This window comes from Desmodus rotundus, chromosome 6 (assembly GCF_022682495.2).
Source record: "Desmodus rotundus isolate HL8 chromosome 6, HLdesRot8A.1, whole genome shotgun sequence".
Lineage (NCBI taxonomy): Eukaryota > Metazoa > Chordata > Mammalia > Chiroptera > Phyllostomidae > Desmodus > Desmodus rotundus.
In genome coordinates, this window is record NC_071392.1 from 157,246,503 (window position 1) to 157,260,832 (window position 14,330).

Consider the following 14,330-nt stretch of genomic DNA (forward strand, 5'->3'; position numbering starts at 1 on the left):
AGCTTTCGTTGCCAAATGAAAAACATACAAAAAAACCATCCTGCCACAGGATGTTCCAAAAGCCTAGTTCATGAAAAAGAGACAATTTATTTTATGTTTAATAAAACGTTTATTAAGGTGGTAACACAAGATAAATCATGCAAGAGCTCGGTAAAAACAAAAGACAAAAAAAAAGTAAGAATATGAGGAATGGTAATTGGTTCTGCCAATTTAAAAATATGTAAATCATTTCAGTCCCAAGAGTAATTTGAAAAACTGTTTGAATCTGAGCTGGGCATGGCTGTGTCGTCTTTGAGAACTGTAAACCAAGGTGACGGGTAAGTACTTGTGTCCTAGTCCTCAGAGGAGTCGAGTCCTGGATCCAAAATAATCATTAATGTCCCTCGCACCCCACACCTACATGGCAAGCAGCCAGGACCCCCGCCCACCGACCGAGCCCTTCGACACCCTCGGCGCAGTCTCAAAGGGATGCTTTTTAGCAGGGCAGGTGGACAGGCGGGCAGGCACCTTTGGTGACTCTTAAATAAGACTCTACACTAAGAATCTTAAAATTTTTGGTGACGAAAACCACAGTACTTGCGTGTCACCCCTACCAGCCTTAAACATAGTGTTGTGATATTCAAGGGAGGGGTTTCCACATCTGAGGGGAAGAAATTTGAACAGATACACCAAACTGACCATAGTGTTTCAGATTTCAAACAAATATGACTCACCTTTTGGCTAAAAATAAATATAGTGGAATGCAAGTTTGATAGATGGGTGAATATATAATCTACCAACTGTCAAGGAGTACAATTTCATCACAGACATTTCAACAATTTCAAAGAATTAAAAAAAAAAGAAAAAGTTTGCACAATTTCTCACAAAATCATCACTTTTGGAACTACCCCAATTGAAGCTACACACTGAATTTATTAATACAGCATTAAGTTTCTTTGTGTAAAAAAATCTTTGTACATAGTAATAAAAAAAGATAAGGCAAGATGCATTAAACAGAAACCTTCTGGTTCTTTTCCTCTGGGTTCTCGCAGAGCCACTGATGACTGTCTGCAACAAAAGAGCGGAGTTTCTGGTTTTCCGTGTCGAGCATCTCCTGCCTTTGCTGTGGTGAGAAGTCTGTCCGAGCACCCTGAGGACAGACGCTGGGGACGGGCTTTGGCACTTACGCTGGCAGACTGAGCTTCTTTCCCTTGAGTACTGGGATCAGAGAGAAGGGAGAAAACCAGATGTCACTGCACAGACAAGCCTGGGTCCCCTTCCTCCCATCCCCTGAGGTCTGTCACACTCAGCACACCATGGGGTAAGGGGCACGGAGATAAGCTTTTGGCAACCAACAGTCAATAAAAACACCAACGGGACTGAAATTGTTGCTAAACTGTAGCAGCTTTCTGTTACCGTGACTTTCTTCCCTAATCGATGCCCAGTAAAACAGAACTGTCACTAGTGCAGTCTACACAACCTGAATATAAAAGAGGTGAGACACGGATGCCCTGGAACCAGCAAGCCCACTACCAGGAACCTCACTGTAATAGCAACGGCCCCCAGCCTGGGGCCCCCAGCCGGGGTCCCCGGGCCCCTGAGCCCCCAGGACTGTGGCAGAGATCTGAATGCACACGCATAAACGCGCACTTTTTCCTGAGCAAGGACCACAGCTTTTGCCAGGGTTTTGTGCAGTTCCAGTGTTCTATGCTCGCATCGATGCGAAAACGTACGTATACAAGGATGCTGGCGGAAGCACTGGGCTTTCAGTGCAGCAGAGCAGCGGTCACAGCCTGGGTGTCCACGGACAGCTGGGCTGGGTGGGCGCATTATGGGCTACACACAATGAAATACTACGGCTACTGAAAATCACGGAGGTTTCTAGTGACTGACATGAAACACTGTCAGTGGGAAAAAGCAGTTAACCATGTATCTGTTTATGTGCATGGAGAGAGATCTGGAATCACATTCACAGGAATATTAACAATGATCTCTGAGTGGGAGGACTTCAGGTGATTGTAGAATTATTAGTTCTAACTGAATTTTTTGTACAATAAAAATATGCCATTGCAAAAAACGATATAGCTACAGCCAAAGAAAAGACGAAGAACCTGACCCAGAACTGAACTGGACAGTCGCTGAAATGTTGTCCTGCAGCCGGTTCCACTGCATGACACGGGAGCCAGCGCAGGAGCCAGTGCGAGAGCACGCGGGCCACGGGAACGAGGCCAGACGGGTAGCTGCGTACCTTTCGTGATGTACAAGTAGAAGAAGTCGCAGTACAGGATGGTCTGCACAACACCGGCCACCACCGCAATGAGGTCAAAGAAGCCCTCGAAGTAGAAGCGCCAGATCCAGTTGACGAGATAGAGCGCGCGGTAGAGGCCCAGGAAGAACAGGTAGTGCGTGGTGATGGTCTCCGCCTCCCCGGTCTTGCTGATCATGAAGAGCTGCGGCAGGATGGCCACCGACTCCAGGTAGATGGAGAAGGTCCACAGAATCTGCAGGGGAAGCACGGGCTTCGGTCAGCACCCAGGGCCCACACGGGTCACAGGAAACACTCCTACTTCACCATGGGGCAACACAGGGAGCAGGGAGCCCGGGCATCTGAGCCCTGGATGGAGGAGCTGAGCAGCTTCACAAGTCGCAGACAACTTAAGCTGTGTTTTGGAGGCACGGACATTCCCAATGACAAGTTGGGTCAGCTGGGCACCTCTGCCTCTTTGAAAGTTCATTACCGTGTCTCTCCAACACCACCTTCCTCCCTGCACAAATCTCTGGGATCTACGTGTGTGATGTCTCTCCTGGGCAAGTGTGTCCCAGTCTGGATCCAGGGGCCCGAGTCAACGCTGCTTTCTGCCAGGGCGACCACTCGGACAACCAGGCTCCTCCCACTCCCTCACTGCCAATTTCCCTCACCAGCTGCTCTGCTTTCCAAACTATCCAGATTGTCCATTTTTCTTATGCTTTAGGCTTTTTTGACGCAGTGAAATGAAAGGTGTAAGCAATCAGAGCTGTAATTGTGCAAACTGCCCACCAAGGCACTCCATCCACACTGACGACAGAAGGACCCGCCAGTGGCCCTGGAGCGCTGTAAGAGCCCGAGCACTCAGAGCGCCCCCAGAGGACCCAGAGCAGCGCGGGCACTGACACCCAGGGGGTGGGGCTGGCACTGAGGAGCAGCTGTGCCCCGCCCAGTGCCCGGGCACCACGCAAACGACGTTTCCTAGAGCTGAGGAGGGTGGCAGCCGCGCTGCTCAGGGGGGTCACAAGCACAGCATCAATGTGTGACACCCATCCATCAGGGGGAAGCAGAGCTGGAGAGATCACGTTCATCAAACCCTCAGACAGGCAGGGGCTGTGTTTGGTGCCACGGAAGCCAGGTTTGCACTGCAGAGGAGTCAGGCAGCAACCTCGCAGCAGACACCCGAACACCTGGGGGCGTGATTCCTGTCCCCGATTTCTTTATACCAAATAGTCTATGCTGCACCAGAAGCTTGCCAACTGGTAACAAAAAACTGAAACAGAGTAACCCCACATTATCTGCAAACAGGTCTGTCTCCCCAGGGAACTGGACAGGCCCACTAAAAAAACACTTTACGAACCTCGAGAGGAGAGAAGTCATGATTGACGAGGAACGAGAGGCCTCCCACGGGGACCACCAGAAACTCCACTCGGAAGGTGTCGTGGTTGCCGTCGTACGTTGCCTTGAACTTCATATAGATCAGGTACACTGTGGCATAGGAGCAGGCAATGTAGATAAGCTACAAGCAAGAGAAAACCACCAGGCCGTCAACACCTCACAATGCTTCCAACTCCCTTGGCGTTCTTCAGCGTCCATATACCTTTTTTAATTAAAAAATTTAAATACAGTAAAATTCGCTTTGGGGGACATACAGTTCTGTGGGTCATAATACAATCACCACCACAATCAACACACACCTCAGCGCTCTCCCACAAAGAATCCCCTCCTGCTGCCCCTCTGGGGTCAATCCTCCTCCCAGGCTTGACCCCGGGCAGCCCTGGCCTGTTCTTGGTCTCTGCAGTTTTGACTTTTCTAGAATACTGCATAAATGGAACCACACAGTACGTGGACTGTAAGACCAGATTCCTTCAGTCAGCCGCCTACACCTGAGATCCCACCACCTGGCTGGTGTGTGAGCAAAACAAGTAGCTCCTATCTGCCGAGCTGCAGCACCAGCAGCAGCAAGCGGCGTGGTCAGCAGTCTGCTGGTCCACACACCAGGTGGGACAGGCCGTTCCCAGCTTGTGGGACCGACGCTGCTACAAGCATTGTGTGCGGGCTTTTATGTGGCTTTTCGTTTCTCTTGGGTGAACACCTAGGAGTGGGAGTCCCGGATCGTATCTTAAATGTAAATTTAAGTTTTTAAGAAACTGCCAAAGAATGTACTTTTAGTCCCACTTTAAATCATCAGAATGCAGCTTAAGGAAAAAAAGAATTCAGAGCTCAATGCAGTCTGAAACCAAGGACCTCCCTTCCAGGATCAGGGTACTTCTTAGGGCTTTTCAAGATGGAATAATGTAACTCATGTTAAGCTGTACAGTGATGGTCTTTACTTATGTTGCTTTAACACTGACCATTCAGATAGTTGCTATGAAACTCTGGTAATTTAACAAGAGCTAACCTGAAAGTAAGTGATGATTTGTAAAATGCTGCCGCCCACAATAGGGAGCGACTTCGGCAGCACAGCAGAGCTGCTCAGGGCTGCCGTGACCTAACGTGTCCTTGCCCATGCGAGAGGCCAGTGCCATCGATTCACCCAACCCCGAGGAAGAGTCTGACCTTCGGAAGCTGCACCGATTCTCAGACTGCAGAGTTTGAGGCCCTGGAGCCCAGGAGCAGGTTGGCCTGGGAACACAGACAACTGGGATGCCAGCCACCCTGCTGGTGTGACTTCCTAGGAAAAGCGCCTCACAACACTCAGCTGGGCAGCGTTGGGGCGAACGACCTAGGACAACGAAGCGGTCATCAAGCCCTCACACACTTCAACACAAACAAAGACCCCACACTGTCCCTGGCACCTCCTGAATTATATCTGCAAGTAGTCAAAAGGTAAAAAAATTGTTGGTCATACCCATCTATAAGCCAAAGAACTACCAAAAAAATCAAGAGTAGTATCTGATACTGTCAGAGTTCCTTCCACACACAAATATATGTACACATGCTCATGAATAAAATAACATACAAAACCAATGTACAGAGAGTCCCCCCCAGTGGCCAAGGCGCATGGCAGCGGGGGCTCCCTCCCCGGCACCCAGCCCGTGGCCTGTGCAGACCATACCCACGAGGCCTCAGCAGCCACAGGGGACAGAAGCCACTTCTCCTCTCAGCAGGGCTTGGCGTTGACAATAAAAAGCTGAGCACGTAAAACTCGACTTGCACTCACCTGAGTTTTAGGGTGTGCGAGGAAACCAGAACCAAGCAGAAGGAACACTCCAAAAGCCAGCTCCCTGGCGGGGAGGGAGAGGGACTCTTGCTCACACCCTTCTAATACCTACAGCTTCAACTTGCCTGGACAAGCAGGGACGCAGGCATTTTTAAGCCAACTTCCTGATGACTAGGCTCCCATCACTCAGTAATGTAGCATGTAATGATTGCAGGCAGCTCAGATCTGCTTTTTAGTAGAGGCAGCAGACTCAAATATTGCTGTCTACTTTGACCCGGGCGTATGAAAATGCTTCTGGGCATTACGTGTTGGGGAACCGTTTTAAATGCCACGCCAATGGGCTTCAGCTCAAACGTCACTTCCTTGGTTGTGCCAATAACCAGTGTCTGCGACAGCGCCCCCCACACAGGTGCTCACTAGGCATCTGAAGAGTGAACGAAGGAAAGAACCGGACTCCTTTAAACATCCTGAGAGCTGCACTCTGTCGTCCTTCACAGCACCCACCCAAACCGCAGCCAGCCATCTGGCCGCGGGATGACTGCTCTCCCCCACCAGACCGGGACCTCTGCTTGCTTCCCACCCTGCCTTGGGTGCCAGGGAAGTGCCCTCCTGCCCTGTGGGCCTTCAATTCCATGGGACAGAACTGAGGCTTCTCCAAATGTGGGGCATGTCCCACCAAGTGCTACATGGGATGTTAGGTGTTATGCGGACATTCTATATTTTAATAGTTACACGTTAGGAAAAATGCAACAATACCAAAGGCACCATGGATCTGATGCTGAGGATAAATTAAAGGTTTAAAACACATGTTCAGTAAATTGCAGTACAGACGTTATCTAAGCTTGGCAAAAGTAATAAAGGCGGCACACACAGTAGAAGTTTAAGAACATGGACCGGGTGGGAGGGAAGAAGTGGACCCTAACACAGCCCCTCAGCAGCAGAATCAGGCGTGGAGCGGGGGACCTGGCTTTTGCTCCTTGTCCTGAACCGGGGAGTCTGTGATTTCCCACTGCTCAAACACTTGTAGCTACCTCTTTCTTACAGGGTTATCAACAGCATTAGACATTTATCATATACTCAAGGAGCTTAAGGTTAAAACATTTCTAAGTGCAAAGCACTTAATTAAAAAGATATTGCTCTGAAATGGAAAAAATATATTCAACGGTAAGTTTCCATTCATCTGTGATTTATGCATGAAATATATTCCACTGGATGCCATACCTACCTTCATAGATGTGTTGTATAATGAAATAAATGAAGTAAAAAGATCCAGGTAACGAGTTGTGAAGACCAGTGCAAAGAGGAGCTGGCTTTTCCCGGAAATACCTGAGGAAACAAAGGAAAGTGTCAGAAAGGCCCCAGGAGCTCTGATCCCTGCCAGTAACACTGCGCAGGCGCGGCGGTGGGGCCGTGGGGCGTGGGGCGCCCGCCCGGGGTGTCAAAGGCTGCCGTCGGGGCTGACTCTGCACACCAGTGTCCATTCTTCTTTCCCTTAACGTCCTGGCACATGCTCCTCTGGGGAGGCTCTGACAACTTTTGCCTTAATGTAATGAATGGGGTGGCTGCTGCCAAGTGATTTAACTATGCCAGAGCCAACACACCAGGCTGCACATGGCTCAAAAGAACGTTCATTTCTCAAACATGTCACTTTAGGTCAGACGTTCTGCTACTATTTAGTGTCGTCACCCGGCACCTGTAGCACCTTTCTTTCCATCAGGAAACAGCAGCTGATGGTGAGAGACCTTCTGAGGACGGTGCAGGACTCAAATGGCTGAGCAGATGGGGACACTGCTCAGGAAGGGTGGGAGCGCCAGCCCCGTACGGCCTCCGAAGTGACTTCCTGGGACAGCAGCATTCACTTGGACATGTGAAGATATTTAAAAACTCTGCCTCCTAAGGTTCACCACACAACCAGCCTTGCCCTCGCACACCCAGTCTTCAAAAGCAGCAGGCTTTTTCCCACCCCCTTGAAACTGTTCCCACCTCCAGCCACCGACCCACCTCCAGGGCGCCGCGCAGGGTGTCTGGACTCGGCAGGGGCCATCTAGGTCACACGGTGCGCACGGGGGCCTTTCCACCTCTGGCCAAATATTCGTGACAAAGGATGAGCACTCAGGGCTCCAGCTGCCCGAGGCCGAGTGAATGCACTGAGGAACCTGGCCTCCCCAGAGGTCAGAAGCCGCTCAACCCTCATCAACACTGGAAACCTCACACCATCAGACTTATTTAAGCGGGTTTTTAGCAGCTATGCCACTGCACCCCAAAAACCACATTTTTAAATAACAGTATTTTACAGAACAATTTTGCAGCCTGTTGAAACTAAACACCTGGGTCTGAGGATGTTACTCCCTGTGTTTGAATACTCGCAGCTCCAGCCTACTCACAAACACACCCGAGTAGAAACCGAGCCCAGATCCATCAACAGTCACCAACCTCAAGGGCTGTGGGTGGAGATATGGACGTGAGCTGCTGTATTTTCTCGCAGAAATGAAGACCTTTACTTTCCTACCAATGACCCCTGTTCCAAAGGGGAACCGAAGAGGCTGCGGTGGACACAGAAAACAGGAGAGGGGAGACATGATGGGAGGGGGAAGAACAGGGGGCCCATGGTTCACGTTTGATGTTTGCTAAAGCCTTGAGAATTTTCAGTTAGTTGCCTACTTGGTTCTTTCCAGTATTTTAACTAAAAAACACCCCATTGGGTACATACGGGTAAATTGTGTGCACAGGGTCTACCCCAATGGAGCTTTGACAGCCAGGCAGGTTTGACATCCTGTCCTCATTCTTTGCAGTCCTAAAGACCAGGGACCACCAGGGCGCTTTTGCCACTCCCCTGTGCCACCCAACACACACATCACTTCCTCTGGAAGTCACCTATGAAGACCCACCCCTCACCGCTGTTTATTCTGTAATGGGCGTGAACTGCTTCACGCCAGCTGCTCCTGCAGCTGCTAGGACAGCACTCAGAGGACACATGGGGGTAAGTGAGTTGCTGTCTCCCCTTCCCCCACCCCCATTGGACACGGAGATCTCCAAAGGCCGGGACCTGCTTTATTCCATTTGGTGTTATCTGTGCTGAGCACTGGGCCTGACACACCGCAGGGCTAAGGAAGTATCTGCTGAATGAATGAACAAATGGACAAAAGAAAATGGAATTCATTTTATTTTCATGTCACAGGGTAACTTCTCCTTTTGTGGTATTTTGGGATAATACTTCCGAAGAGTTTCTAAGTCATACTGTGTCTGTGACTGCCAATAGGTAATGTGCTCTGGGCTCTGCCCTAATTTACTGCCAGCAGACGGTGGCAGAGCCCCCGAGCAGAGCATGGGGCAGAGGACAGGGACCGGCTGCGCGTGCCCTGGAGCTTGTCCTGTGGGGCAGAATCCACTCAGGAACTGCCATGCTGGCATCTGAGGGCGCTCACACAGTGCTACCTTGTTCTTCCTGGCCTGGGATCCTGATTAGCAAGTAGCAGCTTTCCCCTTCAAAACAGAAAAGCTGTCCTGTCTTCACAGGAAGGCAGGGGTCCCAGCTGAAGACAGAGGGGTAGGGGCAAGAATCTCCTTCCTGGGGGAATACCTGCCAGGAAGCCAGAGGGGCTCCTATGATCAATTTCTTCTTGTTTTGAGACCAAAGCATGTGAAGGCTATCAGCTCTCAAGAATACTCACTCTAGAGCAGTCCATGCTCTAGATTAAAAATTCCAACTGGGCTAAAATATATGAAACAACAGGCAAACAGACCTTTTAACACCCCTCCCACCTGCATTTTGACTGCGAGCTTCCAGACCTTTCTGAAGCCCCTTTCCTAGCTCATCTTTTTCTACGCCTGCGCGGTGCTCCAGAGCATGAATGCACCAATGTTTGTGTGACCACTCCAGTGACAGACATTTGGGTTGCTCACCCAAATTTATCTTCTTAATGTTGCACAAACATCTTTGTATATACAGTGTTTTGCACTTAGCAGGTACAACAAGCCTCTTTATACCTCTACGTGGTTTACTTACAGACATTACAGTTTCTGTCGTCCAGGTTCCCTAGACTGCTGGGACAAAATGTATGTCACTGTAAGTGTGGCACACTGTCAAACTTCCCCCGGAAAGACGGTGCCAATTTCCACATCCACCAATACCAGATGCCAACACCCTTCATTGCACACCCTGCTGACAGGGGGCGCTGTCAGCCTTACTTTTCCTGGCCCAGGGCACCGCTGTTTTCCTGTCCAGGCTCCCACCTGCCAGTGAGGCTGGGCATTCGTTCACACTCAGCTGGCCTTCTGTCATTCTTCTGTGAACTGCCGACTCTGTCCACTTTTCTAGGCTTCTTTTTTAAGTTGTAGGACTATCTTACTCTGGGTATGAACACTCTGTCATTTAGTTATACAGCCGGTTGTTTCTCTCAGTCCATAGTTTTTTAACTTTGATGGTATTCTAAATAAGTCAATCTGGGAGACGTACCACCTTGGCTGCCCCACCCACAGGAGCAGGGTGTGAACGCACACTCAGGCCAGCGCCTGTGTCCAGCAGCACAGTCGTAAACCTGTCCTCAGGAAGGTCTTGCACACTGCTGCCTGGGAAGTCCGGGGTTCCTCCTGCCACTTCACATTCACAGGGCTGACTGCTTATATGGCTTAATGCCCTATGTTTTATATATCTTACTATTTCAACTAAACCACAGCTTTCTTGAGAGCAGAAACTTTGATACCTACAAGCTGCTGCTCTGAATTGTGTCCCTACTGCCTTGCACATAGTGGGTGGTCAGCAAATGTCTGAGAGCAATGAATACTCAAGAGGCTTGCACTCGGAAACCAGAGGTGACAGCTGCCACAAAGAGGGAGGCTGGGAATGTGACGCAAAAGCTTCCGGAAGTACTCAATGACAACAAAAGACTAGGTGTTTTCCATTTACTTCAAAAATAAAGCGTGCGATTATGAGAAACGCAGGAACACAGCGCAAGCCTGGCATGTGTGGTAGGATGGAAAGTCTACAGCCTGCACAACGACGATCTGAGCAATACGGGGGGGAGGAGGCGGGGGGGGGGGTACTCGGAGAGGACGGATTCCACTAGCAATTTCAGTATAACAGACACAGCACTATTAGTAACTCTCAGCCTACGGAAGCGTGGCCCGAAGTCCTTCGGCTACAAACCCAGCCTTGTTCTTCCGAGGCCATGCAGCTCAGGGTGTGGGACAGGGATGCAGCGACAACTTGAGCACACTGCGGATCCAGCTGCCATGACTGTTCAGGAATATGAGAAACTCACATTTCACTCAGGCACCCCTCCGTGATGACGATGGCAGGCACAGACACAGGACAATGCCAATTCAAACGGAGCTAAACCAAGACCAACTCCTCTCCTCCACTTTAAAACTGGTCCCGGAAGGCAGCCCTTCTCAAATGAGACTGTCAGGAAAGCGAGCTGCAGCTTCCTAGCCAGCCTGCCTCATCCCTTACCTGCAAGGTAAAAGCCCTGTAGTTCTGTAGCTGCAGGTGTGTCCAAAACAAGTGCCAGATTCCTAACGTGAACCCCAACACCAGTGCTTGCAGAGTGAGAAACACAACCTGGAGATCCATGTCTCCTGTTCCAGCTATTTGAGAAACTCATATCAAATTCTTACTCTTTCAAAAGTCTCCAAACAACTTTTATAATTTAGGGTGGAAAAACAAGTCAGCTAGTCAAATTTAGCATTTAATTCTGAATAAATAACCCTGGTGATTTCGATTTTTGAAAGGCCAGGAAATCGCCGTGTAAGAACAAAGTGCCCGACGTCTGAGAGTGAGGACAGTTCCATGGCGCCCTGCAACTACGGACTGACTCTGGGAACACTCGGCAAACACATGATTCGCCAATTTATCTTATCTTCCTAATTCCTTTGGCTGAAGTACTTTATATTTCCCTAAACGCTCCTCAATCTCTCAGATGCAAACAGTGAGTATTAAAAAACAAACACACTAAAAGGGAAAAAGAACTCATGGACATGGACAACAGTGTGGTGATTGCAGGTAGAGGAGGGTGTAAAAGGACTAAATGGTAACGGGCAAAAAAATGCAACAAAGATAAAATTTTAAAAAGGAATTTTCTGTCTGATGTTGCACCAACTTCTCCCCAACACCTTAGTTCAGATGCACGTTTAGGAGACATCGTGCTCCAACTTCATGGCCTGACGGCAGCGGGTTCCAAGAAACACATGGAAGAAGATGAAGAGACACGTCCCAAAATGTTGGAGCAAAAATAAAAGATTAAAAGCAACATATCCTGGAGGGGGGGAGGCAAAATGAGTGACAGTGTCCTAAAGGTACGAATCCCCAGTCCTGAAGTAAGGAAGGCCCAGGGATGTAACGGTGACAGCAGTGAGCAATATTGTATATTTGAAAGTTGCTAACATAGCAGATCTTAAAAGTTCTCATCACAAGGGAAAAAAATTTATCTACCTGTGGTACCAGATGTTAACTAAACTTACTGTGATAATTATTTTGCAAAATACGCATATATCAAATCATTACGCTGTACACATAAAACAAATACAACATTGTGTGTCAATTACACCTCAATAAAGCTGGGGGGAAGAAAAACATCTTCTGAGAACAACAAAAATGACCTGAACACTGACCTGGCATCAAATGTTTAACCTGAAGTTACTTAGGACAAAACAGACAGACAGTTCTTCGAAACCCTTAACTGCAAGGCACCGATCGCCTGTTTCGATCCTGGCTCTCCCATGGTTTTCTCACCCTCCTTACACTCAGTTCCCTCGTTCACAGAATGGGAACAATGGCACCCTCCTCATACGGTTATTTTAAGGACTGCATGGAATGAGCTATGTAAGACACTTAGGGCACTACCTAGTATACAGCAAGCACTGAAATGTCAGCGATCACAACCGCTGCAATTACTTTGCTGTCACTGGAAATCATACAGCTGAGTGACTCTGAACTACGTATAAATTGAGAGATCACCTTCAAGCCTGACACACTGGTTCAGTCCCTGGACTTTGTAACATTCATTTTGATTGCTCAAAGGTCTTTTTTTGTTTTTGCTTACTTCCTGGCGCTCAGCTATGTTCCGGGGAGAGAGGTGAGGCCTGAGGACAGCAATCAAAGATGTGGTGTTACTTTAGATGTGGGAATTTTTAGAAATCAATCAGGTTAATGGAATCTCTGCCACCAAGGGTCCTTTAGGACTCCATCTTTTACTGCCTCTGCAAACACTAAGTTCTCGAATTCATCAAAAGTTTACTCTGGCCATGGCACCAAAAAATAAGTTTAAGGAAGCATTTAAAAAAAGTTGCCATTCTGAAGCCCTGGCTGGTATGGCTCACTGGATTGAGTGCTGGCCTGAGAACCACATAGTCGCCATTCTGAAAGTTTTAGGGTTAATATAATGTAAACCTCCACAGCAGCAGACTCGTCTCACTGCCTCCCAGCACTGCGGGCACGAAGTGTGTTCTCCCGGGGAGGGAGTCGCCAACTCATTGGTGACGTGGAGTGAGGAATTACAGGAGACCACAGGAGACCTCCGCGGGGTCCTGCAGGCGCCGCAGATTTCAGAAAACCCGTTATTAGATGGAGGCACTTGGAGCTAGACAAACGAGTGCGTTTCACAAAGCAGCATTAACTGTCCCCAAGAAGTTCTTTACAGACCTCCCTACACTATCCCCCATAGCAGGCGTGATCCTGGACCCGAGAACTGGGTGTAAGGCCCGCAGAACTCTAAGGACAGGCCTGACCTGATACCCTAACCTAAAGGCCAGTCCTCACATGGGTAGGGTTCGGAGAGAGGTGACCTCTCCACATCCCGGCCCCACCTACCGCACTCGCACTGGCCTGGCTGCCACGTCAGGTAGAGTCAGCCGCGGTCCGTCGCATCCTCCTCCCGCCTGTCCCATTGATTCGCAGGGTCCCCGCACGTCCTGACCCTCGAGACCCAGGCCCCAGCCCAGGCCCTCGCTCAGGCCCACGGTGAGACACCCATTAAAGCCAAGGGCAGCAGCGTGCCCGCCTGAGCCCCCATCCCGCCCCACCATCCAAACTTTTCAGGCAGAACAGGGCTCCCTGCTGTGGGGTTGGCGCCTTCTGCACCCCGACGGCTCAAGTTCTGGAGCGGACCAAGTGTGGAGCGGGGCCCAAGACCGCGACAACTCGCCCCGGCCTGAGAGCTCGCCCGGAGGGGTGGCAGGCCCCCTGGGTCCCACCGCCCGCGAAGCCGCCGGGGGGCGTGTCGAACAGCACAGGCCTGCGGGCTGCTGGACGGCCGAGGTCGGCGGGTCCTCCGGGCAACCCGGTCCCGCGACCGGGCCCTCGCCCGCCGCTCACCGGCGCAGGAGCGCGTCTTCCAGATCTTCAGCAGCAGGATGACGATGGCCGCCAGGTGGGACAGGTCCCCGGTCAGCCGGAAGATGTTCATGGCGGCGGCGGTCGGCGCGGCTGCCCCGGGGCTCGGCGGCTTAGGCGAAGGCGGCGACCACTAAAAGGAAGCGACGAAGATGGCGAGAGCGGGCGCGACGTGGCCAGGGACGTGGCCAAACTGCCGGCGCGCGCGCGGGGCAGCCTGGGAAAGCTGGCCGCCGCCAGGCCCCGCCCCGGCCCCGCCCCTTAAAGGGGGCGCGCCGGAACGCCAGCCCAGCCAGGAGCAGTTTTTCCCGGGCTTCGTGGGGAGGACCCGACTCCCCTCCAACTTCCCCCCGTGGAGTTTCCGGCTTCTCGGGTGCCAGCGATTTCCTTTAATTTTTGAAGTAACACTCCCTTGTGAACGATTTTTCCCCTCCCACTAATCTTAAGAGCTCTACAGACTTATTGTATGAAAAAATGTAAGAGACAAAAATTAATCCGTGATGGCATCTTTCAAGATAAGATCGGTATTGGGGGGCGTCCAGGAGGATGTGGCTTATGAGGGGGTCTGAAGATTTTATCATTCTGGTGATTCCCTTTGAGAAAGAGTGCAAAAT

General features: G+C 50.4%; 1 protein-coding gene across 1 annotated transcript; it reads right to left on the reverse strand.

Annotated features, from left to right (window-relative positions):
* Positions 1-746: 746 nt before the first annotated feature.
* Positions 747-13,918, reverse strand: KDELR2 (KDEL endoplasmic reticulum protein retention receptor 2). Its single transcript, XM_024576943.4, has 5 exons — positions 13,699-13,918; positions 6,613-6,713; positions 3,585-3,743; positions 2,228-2,480; positions 747-1,197 (listed from the first exon to the last, which is right to left on the reverse strand). The coding sequence occupies exons 1-5, from the start codon at positions 13,787-13,789 to the stop codon at positions 1,163-1,165; spliced, it is 639 nt and encodes a 212-aa protein (XP_024432711.1). The 5' UTR covers positions 13,790-13,918; the 3' UTR covers positions 747-1,162.
* Positions 13,919-14,330: the final 412 nt, after the last annotated feature.

What these genes read in the sequence shown, in the direction of transcription:
- KDELR2 (XM_024576943.4), bottom strand. Translation starts at nt 13,789, where the DNA reads ATGAACATCTTCCGGCTGACCGGGGACCTGTCCCACCTGGCGGCCATC. An exon ending in ATGACTTCTCTCCTCTCGAG is followed by an intron (nt 2,481 to 3,584) that starts GTTCGTAAAGTG and finishes CTTCCCCTGCAG; the next exon opens with ATTCTGTGGACCTTCTCCAT. An exon ending in CTACTTGTACATCACGAAAG is followed by an intron (nt 1,198 to 2,227) that starts GTACGCAGCTAC and finishes CTCTGATCCCAG; the next exon opens with TACTCAAGGGAAAGAAGCTC.